Source organism: Arvicola amphibius, chromosome 3, assembly GCF_903992535.2.
Source record: "Arvicola amphibius chromosome 3, mArvAmp1.2, whole genome shotgun sequence".
Taxonomy (NCBI): Eukaryota; Metazoa; Chordata; class Mammalia; order Rodentia; family Cricetidae; genus Arvicola; species Arvicola amphibius.
Window position 1 is genome coordinate 87,277,569 of NC_052049.1, and position 15,656 is coordinate 87,293,224.

General features: G+C 39.6%; 2 protein-coding genes across 2 annotated transcripts in view; one reads left to right on the forward strand and one right to left on the reverse strand.

Annotated features, from left to right (window-relative positions):
* The window catches only part of Naalad2 (N-acetylated alpha-linked acidic dipeptidase 2), a 48,937-nt gene extending 44,188 nt beyond the window's left edge, over positions 1–4,749 (reverse strand). Inside the window, exons 1-3 of the mRNA XM_038323441.1 lie at positions 4,685–4,749; positions 2,148–2,278; positions 1,394–1,505 (exon numbers count right to left, since the gene is read on the reverse strand). Of these exons, the coding sequence (XP_038179369.1) occupies positions 1,394–1,505; positions 2,148–2,278; positions 4,685–4,749 (308 nt within the window). The remainder of the gene's footprint in view (positions 1–1,393; positions 1,506–2,147; positions 2,279–4,684) is intronic.
* Positions 4,750–13,826: 9,077 nt separating this feature from the next.
* On the forward strand, positions 13,827–15,113 carry Ubtfl1 (upstream binding transcription factor like 1). Its single transcript, XM_038322126.1, has one exon. It carries the CDS (start codon positions 13,827–13,829, stop codon positions 15,111–15,113), a length of 1,287 nt encoding a protein of 428 aa, XP_038178054.1.
* Positions 15,114–15,656: the final 543 nt, after the last annotated feature.

Consider the following 15,656-nt stretch of genomic DNA (forward strand, 5'->3'; position numbering starts at 1 on the left):
GTCTGCTCTTATTGAACGATTGCTCAAGATATTCAGACAGACTCATATCATCTGGATTAAAATCCTCCTCCCCCAGCCTCCTCCCGTTACTGTGCTCAAAGCTTCCGCTCAACAGCGCTCTTTCCACTGTCATTGTCGTCCTTTGGAGACTTTGCACAAGGCCTTCTTCCAGACATAAACATTTTCCCTCTGCTTGAGTCTTCCCCCTCCCACCTGCAGACTATGGCCGACTATGAAGACTCAAGTATTAAGCTCTGCGAAGCTTTCTCTCTTTAGTTAAGCCACTAAGTGAAAACTGCAGGCTATAGATGTTTAATACATCAAATATTTCTTTTACAAAGTACAAATGAGGTTAGACAAGCTATTTTACAACTAGAGAAAAATACATGGAGCCTAGAAATATTTGATTTCTACTTTACATTCTTTTGTTGGTTATGGGTTGTTTGTTTTGTCTTTTGTTTTCAACTTGACAACCTAGAGTTTTCTAGAACAGGGAATCTCAATTGAGGAATTGCCTCCTTCAGACTGGCCAGTCTGTGGGGCATTTTCTTGATTAATGATTGTTTTGGGAGGGCCCAGCCAGGGTGGGCAATGCCATCCCTGGGCAGGCAGTCCTGGAATCAATAAGAAAGCAACCTGAGCAAGCCAGAAGAAAAATCCAGGAACCAGTTATAAAACCGCAAGGTTTTGAAGTATGTAGTTTATGTAAATTATAATCCAACAAAGCTGATTTGTTTGTAGAACTCTTTTTGAGGGTGTCTGAGAACAAAAATGTGTTATAGGAACTGCCTTCCAAAAGAAGCTGAAAAGTTTACACTGTCCTTACTGTTTCCATTTTGTTCAGTGTTTGGGAAAAAGGAAGGAAGGAAGGAAGGAAGGAAGGAAGAAAGGAAGGAAGGAAGGAAGGAAGGGAAGGAAGAAAGAAAGATTGCAAAATGAGAAAAACTGCAATCAGAAAAGCTGATGCCCTTTCTAAGTCACCCGGCTGCCAGTGTCCTAACTCCTCTTAACAGAATACAGTAAAGAAAGGGTGTTGGGAGAAAGGAAGAAATAAGATTCTTCTGATTAAATTCAGTATACTGACTAAATCCATGCACAAGGAACAAAAACATCTCATTCAGTTGCAGTTCAAGGTTACATGAAGATGAAATACACCAATTGTCTCTAAATACACCAATCAGACCCTTCCCTGCAGGATGAAGTTATGGGTGAAAACAGCACCTCTGTAACAAGCCATGGGTTTCATCCTTAGTGGTTTAGACACATTTTTAAAAAATCAGTGAATTGATGAACAATGTATAATTTCACATATAAATAAAGGCTGGCCAAGTTTAAATACATCTGTTCATGCTACAAACACTATTTCTATGGTAAAAATGCAACACAAACTTACCGGAGAAAAGATCTAATGTTTTCAGCCTTCATTTCCGATAACAGTGCCCATTGCATCCTCTGATGAGAACGAGCTGAAGTAGATGTTTCTTTGAGAGGTTTAATAAGCCAGCCTGGTGGGTAGAGTGAAATGTGTAGATACACATTCTACACACAGAAATACACAAACACTCATAAAGACGCAGAACAAGCACTCTGGTTGCTTCTGACAACCAGAAACCAAATAAAGTAAAAACAAACAACAAACAACAACAACAACAAAATGTGGTGATACCTAACCAACAGATCATTGTGCACTTTTTGAGGGAAACATGCTAAATGCAGAAAGCTATTAACATTCTCATATGCGTGTAACTCTCAGTTGGCTAGCACAGATTTTCTTCACGAACTGTTCTTTTTCTTCCCTTGTACTAGGAACATATGAGGCGTGACCTTTCAGGCTCTCTCCGGAAATCTAGTTCATAAACAGCACCTGACACTCAAGAAGCACTGCAAAAACATTCTGGTAAAAATGATTTCAACTCATAATTATTTAGAAATAGGCATCTTTTTCCCATCCACATAGATAGTGGCAACAACCGGTGTTTTCTTCCCAGAAGCCCACAGCTTAAATAAAGTTGAATTCCGACTGAAATGCATTGTATTTTCTCTTTACGTTTGCTGTATTCTTTTGGAAACTCCACAGAGCACGCCCTAAACCACTCTGGGCTTTTCCTCTCTCCAGTGAGATCTCCTCACCAGACTTTCACACTTACCCATAGTAAAGCCGGCGAGAAAGGACGCCAGCGCTACAGCAATGCAAATCCCCAGACCTCTGATCTGCCTAGGCCTCGCCATGCGGTCCTGTGCCCGGGAGCGCAGTGGACTGCAACAGCAGGCCTGGGGGCTGCAGAAGGAAAAGAGCGAGCGTGAGCAGGAGACTTTGCAACGACCCAGAGACTAAGAGAAACTCTGCACCGCGCCTGCTCAGTCTGCCTGCAGTGGAAGGCAGGGCAGCGGGAGGAGCTGCTACACAGAGCTCTGATTATTTACTGAAGAGAACAACCAGAGCCTTTTGTCAACTGCATCCCAAGAAGGACGTTTTCATTGAAAATCTCACTGATGAGTTCCTTACTCAGCTTTCATATTCTTCCAATTGCTACTTGAACACACTGAGGCTAAGTGTGTCCTGGGCTTCTTCTGTAACAAGCCGGAGCCTCAACCCTGTAACACCAAATCCCAGAGCCTGAGACCTAATTCCTCCCAACCCACCCACCACACGCAATCTGAACAGGCCTCCACATTTCTGCATTTCTATAGCAGAGGTTTTAACACACCTCGTTGGAATAATGTAGTTGCAGGTGAATAAAATTCACCATTACAAGGGCTGTGCGCTATTACTGGCAGTAAGTTCTAAATGTCATTTCTGTCCTCGTCCTTCCGTTTAACTTAAAAAGTATTTCTCTTTAACCATGTTTACAAGGTTCACAACACAGCTGGTTTTGCATCCGTGTCTCCCAAACAGAACATCTAACAAGTCATGGTTGACTTTCCACCCCTAGCTAAATCAAAATTCCCTAGAGGATGATGTTTAAGATGTGCCCAGCAGTTCTTCACATCCTGGGCAGTCCTAACGGCTTTGGGTAACACACCTTACTTCCAGCAAGTTGCTGGAAGCTCCTAATGTCTTTATTTCTCTTGTGTGTCATTACTGACTGCTGTATCAAATGGCTTTTCTTTTGTAACTTTGCAAAAGTTTTAAAAGCTGCCTTTAAATAAAATACATTTGTTTTGTTTATTGTTTATTTAGAGTCTCCCAGTCTGGCCTTGACCTTGCTATGTAGACAGTCCAAGGCAGGCAAAGGCAATCTTGAACTCCTGCGGAGTGTGCCCCCATGATGGGAATGGAATCTTCTTACATGCTAGATGTGGCTTCTACCAACTGTGCCACATCCCCCGCCCTGAAAACTTACTTCTAAACATTTGTAATCTTTTAAAGCCCCTAATAACGTCAGCTCCTTCACTAGTGGCTCTTTGGACTGTCCAAACCCATGTCTCTGTCACTCTCATTTTAGAAATAAAAACTTTCCCAAATATATTTTCAAATCAAAATTAATCCCCCTACATGTGGATGAATACATAGGAAATTAGAATAAAATTACTTCACAGGTACAACAGACTGTGAAGTATATACAATCCCCAAATACAACATAAATGATTCCACAATCTATTATGTAAATAATGTAAGAATTTTGTTTGTTTTGTTCATTTGGTTTTTTTATCTTTTCAAGAAAGGGTTTCTCTGCCCTATATCTTGCTCTATAAATTAGGCTGGCCTCGAACTCAGAGATCTCCCTGAGTTTGCCTCCTGAATGCCAGGATTAAAGGTGTGCACTACCATATGGGCTTTAAATAACTATCCAGTGTCTAACAACTGGGACAAAAATCACCTCCGTTCACAAACAGTATGAAATGTTACTTGTATGCCACATAAACATTTTGGTGTTCAACCCCAAACCGGAAAAACAAAGCAGTCAAGCCTCTAGAGAAGTCTTATCACTACCAAAGTTGGACAACTGCAGACTAAGTGATCGAAACCTCTTCCTCCTAGTGTTTTATATTCTGTCTAGTGCTGGCATTAAATGTGTGACTCCTTAGGACTGGGATTAAAGGTGTCAGGTACCACACCCGATTTGTTTCTGAATTGATATTGTGTAGCCCAGAGTGGCCTTGAACTCGAGAGATCCGTCTGCCTCTGTCTCTCAAATCCTGGGATCAAAGGTGTAAATCACCACTACCTGATGTCTAGTGGCTTTAGCTTTGCCTCTGGTCTTCAGGCAAGATTTATTTATTTATTTATTTATTCATTTGTTTATTTATTAAAATACAGATAACATACCACTGTATTTTGGGGATTGTTTATATAATTTTCTGGCTTCCAGAACTTTGACTTTATCTAGAAAGACACAAAAATTTAATAAGGTCTGTGAGATGGAAACTAAAGATTAAAGAAACTAAAATTATTTTTAAATTTTAATTTTTTCCATCCTATCTTAATTTTGACAGCCAATTGAAGTTTGACAGGTAAGAGAAATTGATGCATCATTCATCACTTTGTCCATTTGATTAATTGTCCAAAATTAAAATTAGAATACTGATTCAGTGAGCATTTACTCAGGAGCTATTGTATGACACACATTTTACAAACTTTTGAGGATGTGATACTTGCCTTTACAAGACCTATGATGGCCTGATAAGGTAAGTATTGAATAAATTATTCCATACAACAAATTCTAAGAAAAAGCAGAATTACCTCCAATACGACCGCCGTCGATGCCCTATCAGGCGGCATCTGCAGTCTGAGTCCTGAAAATCCATTGTAAAAAGTGGAATTGGCTGGCTCCAGAGTCTTTGGCCCTTGCTGTCTATGGAATCTGTAAGCATTCAGAATTTCTGCTCCATTAAGTGTGTTACAGAAGGCTGCTCTTAAGTAATGCTTTGTAATAATTGGCATTGTAACAGATATTTGCATTTTGCAAAGCACATGTAAAAGAACAATATTAGTGATCTTTTGCTGACCTTTTCTTAAAATTTTCCTTTAAAGCTAAGTTTGTGTAAAAGAAACATTTTCTCTGGAAACCAATCTCTCCATAAAACTATTTGATCTAATTATGCAGTGAGCATCTAAAATAAACTGTTTTCCATTCAAGTTGAAGACTCTTATACAAATACTTTTCTTTCTTTTCTCACGAATCTTAGAAGCATCCTTATAACTCTAAAATCAAGCCACTTTAACTGACTTATGGCTAATCTTTTGAAAAATGGTGAAATAGAGCACGGTGTTGTGGTACACACTTTTAATTCAAAAACTCAAGAGGCTGAGGAGGAGATTTACCTCAAAACATCTAAAACACCCTGGACTAGGTAATGAATTTCAAGCTAGCCTGAAATACATATGCCCTATTTTTTAAAACAAAAACAATCAAACCCAATGTGAAATGTATACAAATAAAGCAATATATATACTAATAATATTTTAATATTTAAGTGTTAAAATGGGTTTAGTGACTAGATATTTGTCATATCAACATTCTAAACAATGGTTATATCAAAAATTCTATCCTTTAAAGATTTAGCTTTATTCTAGATAAATTCCAGATAAAATATTCTTTATAAATATAAGCATTAAGCCATTAGTGATGCCACAAGGTAACTACAGAAATGTCACTACTTCAGAAATGGTCATAGGCTACATGATATTGTCATCAAGGCAGCAATGCTTACTTTCCAGAAAGAAAACATTGAGTATCTTGAGTACTGTGCTTTATGAAAAGAGAGGCATTCCAGGTGAGCATTTCTAAGATTCTGAGCACAATTTTTCTTACAAATATAAACTTAGATATTATAGTGTTAGCTGATCAAAATACAGAAACCCATTGGACAGATGAGAGATAAATAAAGGTGGTGAGGAAAGACTAGCAAAGAGGAGGAGAAATTTAGAGAAAAAGCAGAAACCATGGTTTTCTTCTGATGTCACAATTACTCTACTCAACAATAAATGTAGAAATTAGGGAACAGCCACATATTTCCAGTGGAGTTGGAGGACCTCTGCCTCATGGCTCCTGTCAAGCAGACATTCCAGATAGAAACAGAATCCTGGTAAGTTACATTGGTCTTTAATCCAGATTTTCGTACCTCTCTTATTTTTCCATTGTTCCTCTCTCATTAACACAGACATTCAGCCTGTTACCCATGACACTTTGCCAGCTTTAAGCATCTGGTGTCTTTTCTTTCTGTGTTCTCAACTTTTTTTTCAGTAACCTTTGTGATTCAGTGCCTCTCCATCCTCTACAACCATCTCTTTTCCTGATATCTATTTTCATTTAATGATCTCTTTTCCTGAAAGCTAGCTAACCAGCCATCTTCTCTTCCTGGCATCCTTCATCAGAGGTCAGAAGTGAAAAAAACGTTTGGTCTGCTGTCTTGTTCTGCTCTGCACTGCCCTTTGAAGTCCTTTTGTACCTTTGCTTCATGTTTGCATCCTCCCTGCAAGCTGAGCACCCACTACCCTTTATGCTGGTGGAAACAGCTGTTCTTTAAATTTTGAGTTGACGGAGGTTTTTGTCCCACCGTTAAGACCATTGTCCCACAGCACTTCCTCTCTCTCTCCTTTTCTTTTTCAAAGCAAGAACTCTAAATCTAATCCGTTTGTTTTCCTGACCATTATCCCTAGAAACTTGTAAACAACACTCTAAACAAAGACAAACATCCATAATCTATTTGGGGGGAATGTGGGCATAGTTTTCTAGGCTACTTCCTGCTGATTGGGGCATAGATAATCTTATGGGGACCTAAAAAATTATAGGATTATGGTCAAGTCCTAATTGGAATATTCTATGAGACTTGATCATCTCAGCCAGCAGTCTTGAAACTGTTCTAGATGTTGGATTCAGACATCTCCAACAGGGACCCTCTGAAATGTTGGATCATCTGGACCATTTGCTCCTACCAGAGATTTCTCAGTGGGTCTTCCTTGATAAAACCTGATTTTTCTTAACTCAGAATGAATCCACAGCCTCTCATTTCCTGTGGAAACAAAAGCAAAAACCTCTTCTCCAAAGTTACATACCCTTTGACTTACATTTTGAAGTCAAGGCATTGATTAACCCAGCAACATTTATAATCAAATGACTTTTATCGGCTGCTGGTCCTCCCTCAGCAGTCAAACAATTCGAAGACAACACAGCAACATACAGTATCCAGATTCTCTGTATATTTTCCATCTTTATGTATCTTTATTTTAAACCCTGTTTCTTTTCTTTTTCTTATTTATTTATTTATTTGAGACAGGTTTTTTTTTTTCTGTGTATTTTTGGCTATCATGAAACTCACTCTGTAGACCAGGCTATCCTTGACTTCACAAAGATCCACCAGCCTCTCCCTCCCAAGTGCTGGGATTAAAGGTGTGTGCTACCACACCCAACTACTTTTTTTTAAGGACTTTATCCTTTTTCTTTTCTCTCACAAGTCTACATATATTTTTAAACACACTGTAAACCATTTAGAGGATTTTTTTTCATCTGAATCTATCTTTACTGTATATCTCTCTTTTTCTGACCATATGAGTCTTTAAGTTGCTAAATAATATGGCTAGGATTAAAGCTGTGGCTTAGTGATGGCTTGATCCACCCCATTCCTTAGCTTTCTGAGAGTATAGCTTCATGGTGGAGGTACTGACAGAAACCATGTTTATTGCCACAACTCTATGGAGTTTTAAGGTCCCTGCCACTACCAAGAAGCATGCTATCAGCTATTCATAAACACCATTTAAGTGTTTGGTGGCAGGGCCTCTTAAAAGAGCTGCAAGGTTTTTTGTTGTTTTTTTTTTAGCTAAAGCTGAGTCAGGAAGCCTCTCTTAAATAAGATGCACTTGCCTCTAGCAAACAGAGCCTATCCAAGAAAATGCTGATACCAAAAAGCTGTGCTTGACTCTGTTCTTTCTTGTCTAGAATTGTTTACCAAGGTCTCTCAGGTTTTATGTGGATATAGTTGTCCACAATGGTGCCATTCTGTTGACAGAGATTTCTGTCCTGTCCAGTCCTGCAGCTGTTCAGTCCCAAAGAAACACACAGAGACCTACATTAATTATACTCTGGTTGGCTTATTAGCTTAGGCTTTCTTATTAACTAATTCTTACATCGTACATTAACCCATAGTTCTTGTCTGCATTAGCCATGTGGCTTGGTACCTTTATCAGTCAGGCATTCTCATCTTGCTTCCTCTGGGTATGGATAATGACTGCAGACTGAGACTTTCCTCTTCCCAGAATTCTCATTTTCTGGTTGCCCTGCCTATACTTCCTGCCTGGCTACTGGCCAATCAGCATTTTATTAAACCAATACAAGTGACAAATCTTTACAGGGAACAAGACCATTGTCCTACAACAATTTTGCATTCACCTCATCTTTGGCCTCAGGGTTCATATTACTTCTCAGTTTCTTTCACATCTCACATCCCGACCTTCAGAAGGCTGTAATGATTCCACAGTCCAAACACAGCTGCTTTCCACCTTCACCAGCTTTCTTCTTGCTACTGACTGTTTTGAAGAAATAGATTTTTGACTTAACAAAATTCTTCCTAAAGCTTCCTAAAGACAGATCACTCCAAAGCCTCCCTTTAAACTTAAAAGAAGAAAAAATCCAGACTTGTAACAGTGGCCAACAAAGTCCACATGATCTAGTTTTAAACTTCACCTCCCTTCATGGGTAAACTTCATCAAGGAGATAAGTGTAAGACCAACAAATGAAGACTAGGCAACCCCATGTCAACAGATCTTTAGCATCACAAAGAAGACAGTAAAGGCCCAGTGCTGCCATACTTTCCTGTGATGGTATCAGTGTGCATGTCTTCAGGTGAAGGAGACAGTGTGGCTTGGGAAATGGCTAGCCTACGCTTTCTTTAACAGTTTTTTTCCAGGGATCCCCAACAAAAGCCAAAATACAAAGAGAGCATAACTAATAATTTTATAATTATTAAATTATAGAGATGGAGATGATTGTTGGAAAAGTTTAATAATTTTGTACTTTATTCCATTGAATTAAAAAGTCTTTATTAAATGGTTACTCTTCATGACCAACTAGACTGGCTGAGAACAGGCTATCTTGTTTAATCAGATTTTAAACCTTGTTTTCCTAGACACAGTAATCATACCCTATTTTCTTAAATTGCATTGTCAATAATAGGATTCAGTGTTATTTCTATGCTTAAGTCATAAACTTAAGGAAGGCTTCTGGAGATTTACTAGTCCTTTTCAGTATGTACTATCTACTGTGAAAAATTCCTTTTTCTCAGAACCAGACAAATTTGTCTAACAGCAAATGCATAAAGGAACTTTTCTGATGATTAGATGATAAAGTTATAACAGACTCTCTGTGTGATCTTGAAAAGTAGATGACAAAGCTAAAGGAAGGAAGAGGCGAAGCATAAAGGGATCATGGTGGAGTCCCAAAACACTAGGGTGGAGCTTATTCGATCAATGCTTTCTGACCTTTACAAATCTGTATGCTCAACTATGTTCATAGCAGCTTTGTTTGTCATAGCCAGAACCTGGAAACAATCTAAATGCCCCTCCACCGAAGAATGGATGAGGAAAATGTGGTACATCTACACAATGGAATACTACACAGAAGAAAAAAAATAACATCTTGAATTTTGCAGAAAAATGGATGGGGCTAGAAAACATTATTTTGAGTGAGGTAAACCAGACGCAGAAAGACAATTATCACATGTACTCACTCATAGGTGGTAGAAAACCAGCCTACAAACCACAATCCCAGAGAATTTAGACAACAATGAGGACACTAAGAGAGACTTGCATAGATTTAATCTACATGGAAAGTAGAAAGTAGAAAAAGGCAAGATCTCCTGAGTAAATTGGGAGCATGGGAACCTTGTGGGAGGACTGAAGGGGAGATAGGAGAGGCAGGGAGGGGAGCAGAGAAAAATGGAGAGCTCAATAAATATAAAAAAATCGATCAAGGAAAATAAAAGATCAAACTGTTCCAAGGTAATCTATCCTAGACTCCAAAATACATAATCTATCTTCAACAAAATTAGATAGATTTTTTAAATTATTGTATACTAATTATAGAACAATGGGTGTCTTTGTGATATTTGAAATCATGGATTAGTCAGGGTTCTTAAAGGCACAGAACTGATAAAATGACTGTACAGTTAGCAGGGAGTTTATTAGACTGTGTTATAAGATGTGGCCTGAGTACTCCGACAACGACTGTCTCACAACCAGAAGGCTGAGAATCCAGTAGTTATTCAGACGATGAGGCTGATGTCTTTGCAGTTCAAATATGGCCCCGGAGTCCAGGAGATTCCTGGAAAGTTGCTTGTCTTCAGTTTATGTGGGAATCCTGATGAAGTTAGATTTAATATTGGCCACAACAATGAGATAGACAAAATTCCCAGCATAAGTGAAGGTAAGTAAGCAAAAAAGCAAAAGTTTTTTCCATGTCCTTTAATGTGGGCAGCCAACAGAAGGTGTGGCTCAGATTTAGAGTGAATCTTTCTCCTTTAAATTATCTGATTGAGAAAATTTCTTTTTCTTCTTTTTTCTTTCTTCCTCGTTCTCTCTCTCTCTCTCTCTCTCTCTCTCTCTCTTCCCCCCCCTCTCTCTCGCTTTCTTTCTTTTTTTTTCTTTTTTTTTTTTGAGACAGGTTTTCCCAGTAGTTATGAAGCCTGTCCTAGATCTTGCTCTAAGACTAGGAGGGTGAGCCGGACGGTGGTGGCACACGCCTTTAATCCCAGCACTCAGGAAACAGATGCAGGTGGATATCTCTGAATTCAAGGCCAGTCTGGTCTGTAAGAGCTAGTTCCAAGACAGGCACCAAAGCTACAGAGAAACCTTGTCTCAAACAAGACAAAAACAAAACAAAACAAAACAAAACAAACAAACAAAAAAAGAGCAGGGTGACCTTGAGCTCACAGAGTTCAATGCCTCCTGAGTGTTAGGATTAAAGGTGTGTGCCATAATCACTTGGTGGAGAAGATTTCTTACATAGCTAGGTATGGTGTCACGTGCCTTTGATCCCAACACGTGGGAGGCAAAGATAGGTAGATCTCTGTGAACGGGAGGTCATCCTGGTCTATACAGTAAGCTCTGGGACAGCAGGACCTACAACATAGAAAGCTCCTGTTTCAGAAAGAGAGCGAGAGAGAGAGAGAGAGAGAGAGAGAGAGAGAGAGAGAGAGAGAGAGAGAGAGACAGAGAGACAGAGACTCTGAATTCCTTACTGGAGTGCTCAGGAGTTTAGATTTTAGATGAACCAAGATTTGCCACCACAATAAGTTTCTTTCAATTTATTAATAAGTCATCAATGAAAGTGTTTATGATTAAGCCTGATTGGTTCATAGCAGAGCAACAAAATAGCCACGAGGGCTAAAACAACACTCAGGGTGGATCCTGGAGACTGTGATAGTTAATTAAAACAGGCTAACTCTTAAACACTCCACCTTAGGGTGGGGCTTTCAGCTCGCTAATATAAAGGCGTCTGAAGAGCAAGATGTGCTTAGTTCGGAGGCATTTGGTGGGGGTTACACCGTGGTTGCCTTCGAGAGTCACAGCTGCTGTCCAGAGAGTCCAGAAGACGCAGCACCCCTGAAGCAAAGGGCAGACTTCCAAGAGGATCTGGAGGTGAGTTGAACTCCTGAGTACATGACTTTTATATTTCTCAGTTCAAGGATTCTCAAATAAATGTATTGGTCATAGTTAACAAGGAGATTGCCGTTATTTTCAATTTTAGTTGAACTACAGAATTTTAATCTATCATGACTTTAAAATTTAAAATTAATGTGATTTTTTCCATTTTTGTTTCTTTTGAATTTAAATTTTGAATGTATGGTGATATCATATCGTTCTGATTTTACATGGGATCCAAACTTAGTGTACATTATAGAATTCATAAAATGCTATGTGTATGAAACTTTTTTCACAGTGTAAGAAGCTACAGTCTTGTGTCTCAATGTTTTAAAGCTTTTCTAAAATTTTTTATTTTTATTTATTCATTTATTTTTTGGGTTTTTGAGGCAGGGTTTCTCTGTGGCTTTGGAGTCTGTCCTAGAACTAGCTCTTGCAGACCAGGCTGGTCTCGAACTCACAGAGATCCGCCTGCCTCTGCCTCCCAAGTGCTGGGATTAAAGGCAAGCACCACCACCACCCGGCTTAAAGCTTTTTATAAACTAATATTTTATTTGTATAGTATGACACATTCATTTACTAACATACATTTAATGGGATCCTAGTGGTAGGGACTAGCTCCCTAATAGCTTTCATAACACACGTTTTGTTCTATTCCTAGCACTAAGGAAATAAAATAATAATAATGATTGAAATTACTTAGTTTTACTTAGTGCTGCTTGGGAGCTGCAGACAGGAGGAGCCTGAGAGGAAAAAAAGCTGTTGTTGATAATGTTGATTTTTTGACTCAATTTAAGAAGTTAAAGGTAAGTTTTCTATCTAGATACAGCTAATCTTATCAAAAATTTTCTTTGCAGAGAATTTTTAAATGATGGGTGAGTCCATCATTTTTACACTACACTTGAAAATAATTCTCAGTATTATTCTTTAGTTTTCAGAAATTTACTCTCAAGAGGCCTCTCCCAAGGATGAGCCCTTTCATTGGTAGCCCACTCCAGAGCGATCAGCCCTGGAGCTGTATATATGCAAACACAACACATGGCTTAGCAGACTGCATGTAATTTGGCTTAGGTACGGTTCAGAGCACATTTGTGAAGATAGTGAGAATACTCAGAGTGGTCTAGTGAACCGCATTCCAGAGAAAGGGCAACATTGATGTGAGAATAGCAGCCCTCAGGGCTGTGGCTGTGTTCACGCTCTAGGGTCCAGATATTTTAAAGAATCTTTATGAGCCAGGCAATACTTTTACTGAGGCTTATGTATATAGAAAGAGTGGCCAAACAAAACTACAAAGGTGGTAATGATGTGCCTGTTTGAAACCCCGCATGATGATTCAGCGGAAAGCCCTTACCGTTGAGTGCAGGGTCCTTGAGAACTCCATAAAACCATCCTTTATTACAGACTCACACTCAAACCATGACAAGGCCTCAGCTTGATGTCTAGGGAGTTCAGTGGCTCATCTCCTGTTTTTGGCTCATTGTGTGTAAGTGATGAACATCTCGGCTCTGTCCAGAGAGCAGCCACATTTAGGGCACTGGAGTGGGAAAGTTACTTTCTTTCTAATCATTTAGTCATTTCTCTCTCTATTTTGTCTTGTTCTCCCATCCCCACCAGGTACTTTTCCTTCCTTCCTTCCTTCCTTCCTTCCTTCCTTCCTTCCTTCCTTCCTTCCTTCCTTCCTTCCTTCCCTCCTTACCTCCCTTCTTCCCTCCCTCCCTCCTTCCTTTCTTTCTATTGCCATCAGCTTGGTGTTCATTTCATTGGCTTGTATTCTTTGAGGATCACTATATAGCCCTGGTTGCCCTAGAATTTGATATGTACCCCCAGACGGCCCCTGAATGTACAGAAAACTGTCTCCCTGGTGCTGTGACTAAAGATGCAAACCACCATGCCCCACTTCATTCCTTCATTTTTCAGGCAAGTTCTAGTAATATTTGGAAAAGGAGGCTGCAGAGGATGTAACTGAATTATATATAAGGCAAATAACTTCTGTTTCAAAAGGAGAAACTCTCAATTTACATTGCTAATAGTAAAATAGGTGCATAAGCAACATATTACAAGTGATACCTGGTGTTTTTGGTAAATTCCAATAATCAAGTCTATAATTCTTTTATTTCTCCTCATAAATACAGATTCACCAAACTGTGGATCCAGAAACCACCTACTAAGTTGTGTGTGTATGTGTTTGAGCTCCTGTTGAGGTGTTCGCACCACTAAGAAATTAGTGGGCACAGAACTTAAAGTAGTAATGGCATCGCTTGATAATCAACGTCTGTGGTTGAGAAGAGACATTCTGAAGTTACTGGAATCCATGAAGAATATTATCCCCTTGGATGACTCCAGAGGATTCAAAAAGACTCTGGAAGACCTAGACTGGAGCAAAGTGGCTTTTGGGCAGTTTTCGGGAGAAATGTGCAGACAGAAGTGGCTGAAGATGTCCCATTGTCTGAGGAAGTCCCGCACACTGTCAGAGTTAGTGGTGGAAGCCTCCGAACATGTCAAACAACCTCAAAGAAGTAAGGCAATGGAGAAGCATCCTGACTTCCCCAAAAGACCCCTGACTGCCTATCTGCGCTTTTACAAGGAGCATCTGGACAAATACTCTCAGCTGTATCCCAAGTACAACAACCGACAGCTGACCAAAATCCTGGCTGAGAAATACAAACAGCTGCCACAGGAGATAAAAGACAGATATATTCAGGAGTTCCAGAAGGAGAAACAAGAATTTCAGGAAAAACTGGCTAAATTCAAGGAAATCCACCCTGGTGTAGAGCATTATAAGAAATGTAGGGTGCCCATGAGCCACCAAACCAAAGTCCCTAAGAAATCACAAGGAGATAAGAAAAACGTAAAGTTTCCTCTAGAAACAGAATTTCCCAAAACATTTTCTCCATTGATAAAATTTCAGGGAGAACCCAAGAAACCCCCTATGAGTGCATATCACAAATTTCACCAAGATTCATGGTCAAGCACGGAGCTGCAGCATCTTCCCTTAAGGGAACGCTGGGTTGAGATTAGCAGACGGTGGCAGCAAGTCCCAGGGAGCCTGAGAGAGCATTATAACTGTCAGGTCGAAGAGCTACAGAAACAGTACTGGGTGGAGATGGACCTCTGGCTCAAGGGATTGTCTCCCGAGGAAGCCACCACATATCGAGAGGCAAAAGCCACTTGTGGTAAGAGAAAGAACTTGGCCATGTCTGGACACAGAAGCCCCAAATTTAGACAAACAGAGTATCAGTCCACCTTAGCAACGGAGCTCCAATCCAGTTATGGAGAAATGCAAGGGCGGCTGCCTCCTGAAACAGATTCCTCAGAGACTATTCAGGGCCATGATGGTGGCTCCCAGGCAGGCGGGCAGAATATGATGGAAAATGGCAAAGAGGAAGACCCTGTCGGCTCCTCAGACTCCGCTAGCTGCTCCTCAGACTCCGCTAGCTGCTCCTCAGACTCCGCTAGCTGCTCCTCAGACTCCGCTAGCAGTGCAGATGAAGAAGAAGATGATGGGCGTGTTCCTTACTGGACTTCTCAGATTTAGACTTCATTTTAGTCACTTTCTTACCCTAAATCATAGTTTAAAAGCCAGGGCATCCCAGACAGAGAGGGACCGGTCTTCTCTGTGCTTTTGTACTTCCTTACTTTTTTTTTTTTTTTTTAATCCTGCATCCTTCCTTTACTTACTAAATACAAACTAAATACAAAGGAATACAGTTTGGGGAGAAGGGAGTTTGCCACAGTATTGTCTTCATCAGGTTCATAGGTTTAGAAAGATCCCGAGACAGCACGCAAAAGTTATTTACATTTTATTCAAAGAACAGAGCCAGTTTTACAAAGTTAGGCACCATTTAGACAAGTGGTATCAGTTAATTCTAGGAAGGGTCTTTTAGTCCTTGCTGTTTCAAACAGCGAATCTCACCTCTGATATTCAGGATAAGTAGACACATGAACAGATAGATACAGATAAATACTTTATTCTATGACCTTATCTGATGTCTTTAATACACTCATCATTACCACACAATTGTAATTATTTTCTTATTGGCATTTTAAATATATTTAATGTTACTTTTTTATCATTTTG

Excerpts from the sequence above, each read along its gene's own strand:
- Ubtfl1 (XM_038322126.1), top strand. The coding sequence starts at position 13,827 with ATGGCATCGCTTGATAATCAACGTCTGTGGTTGAGAAGAGACATTCTG.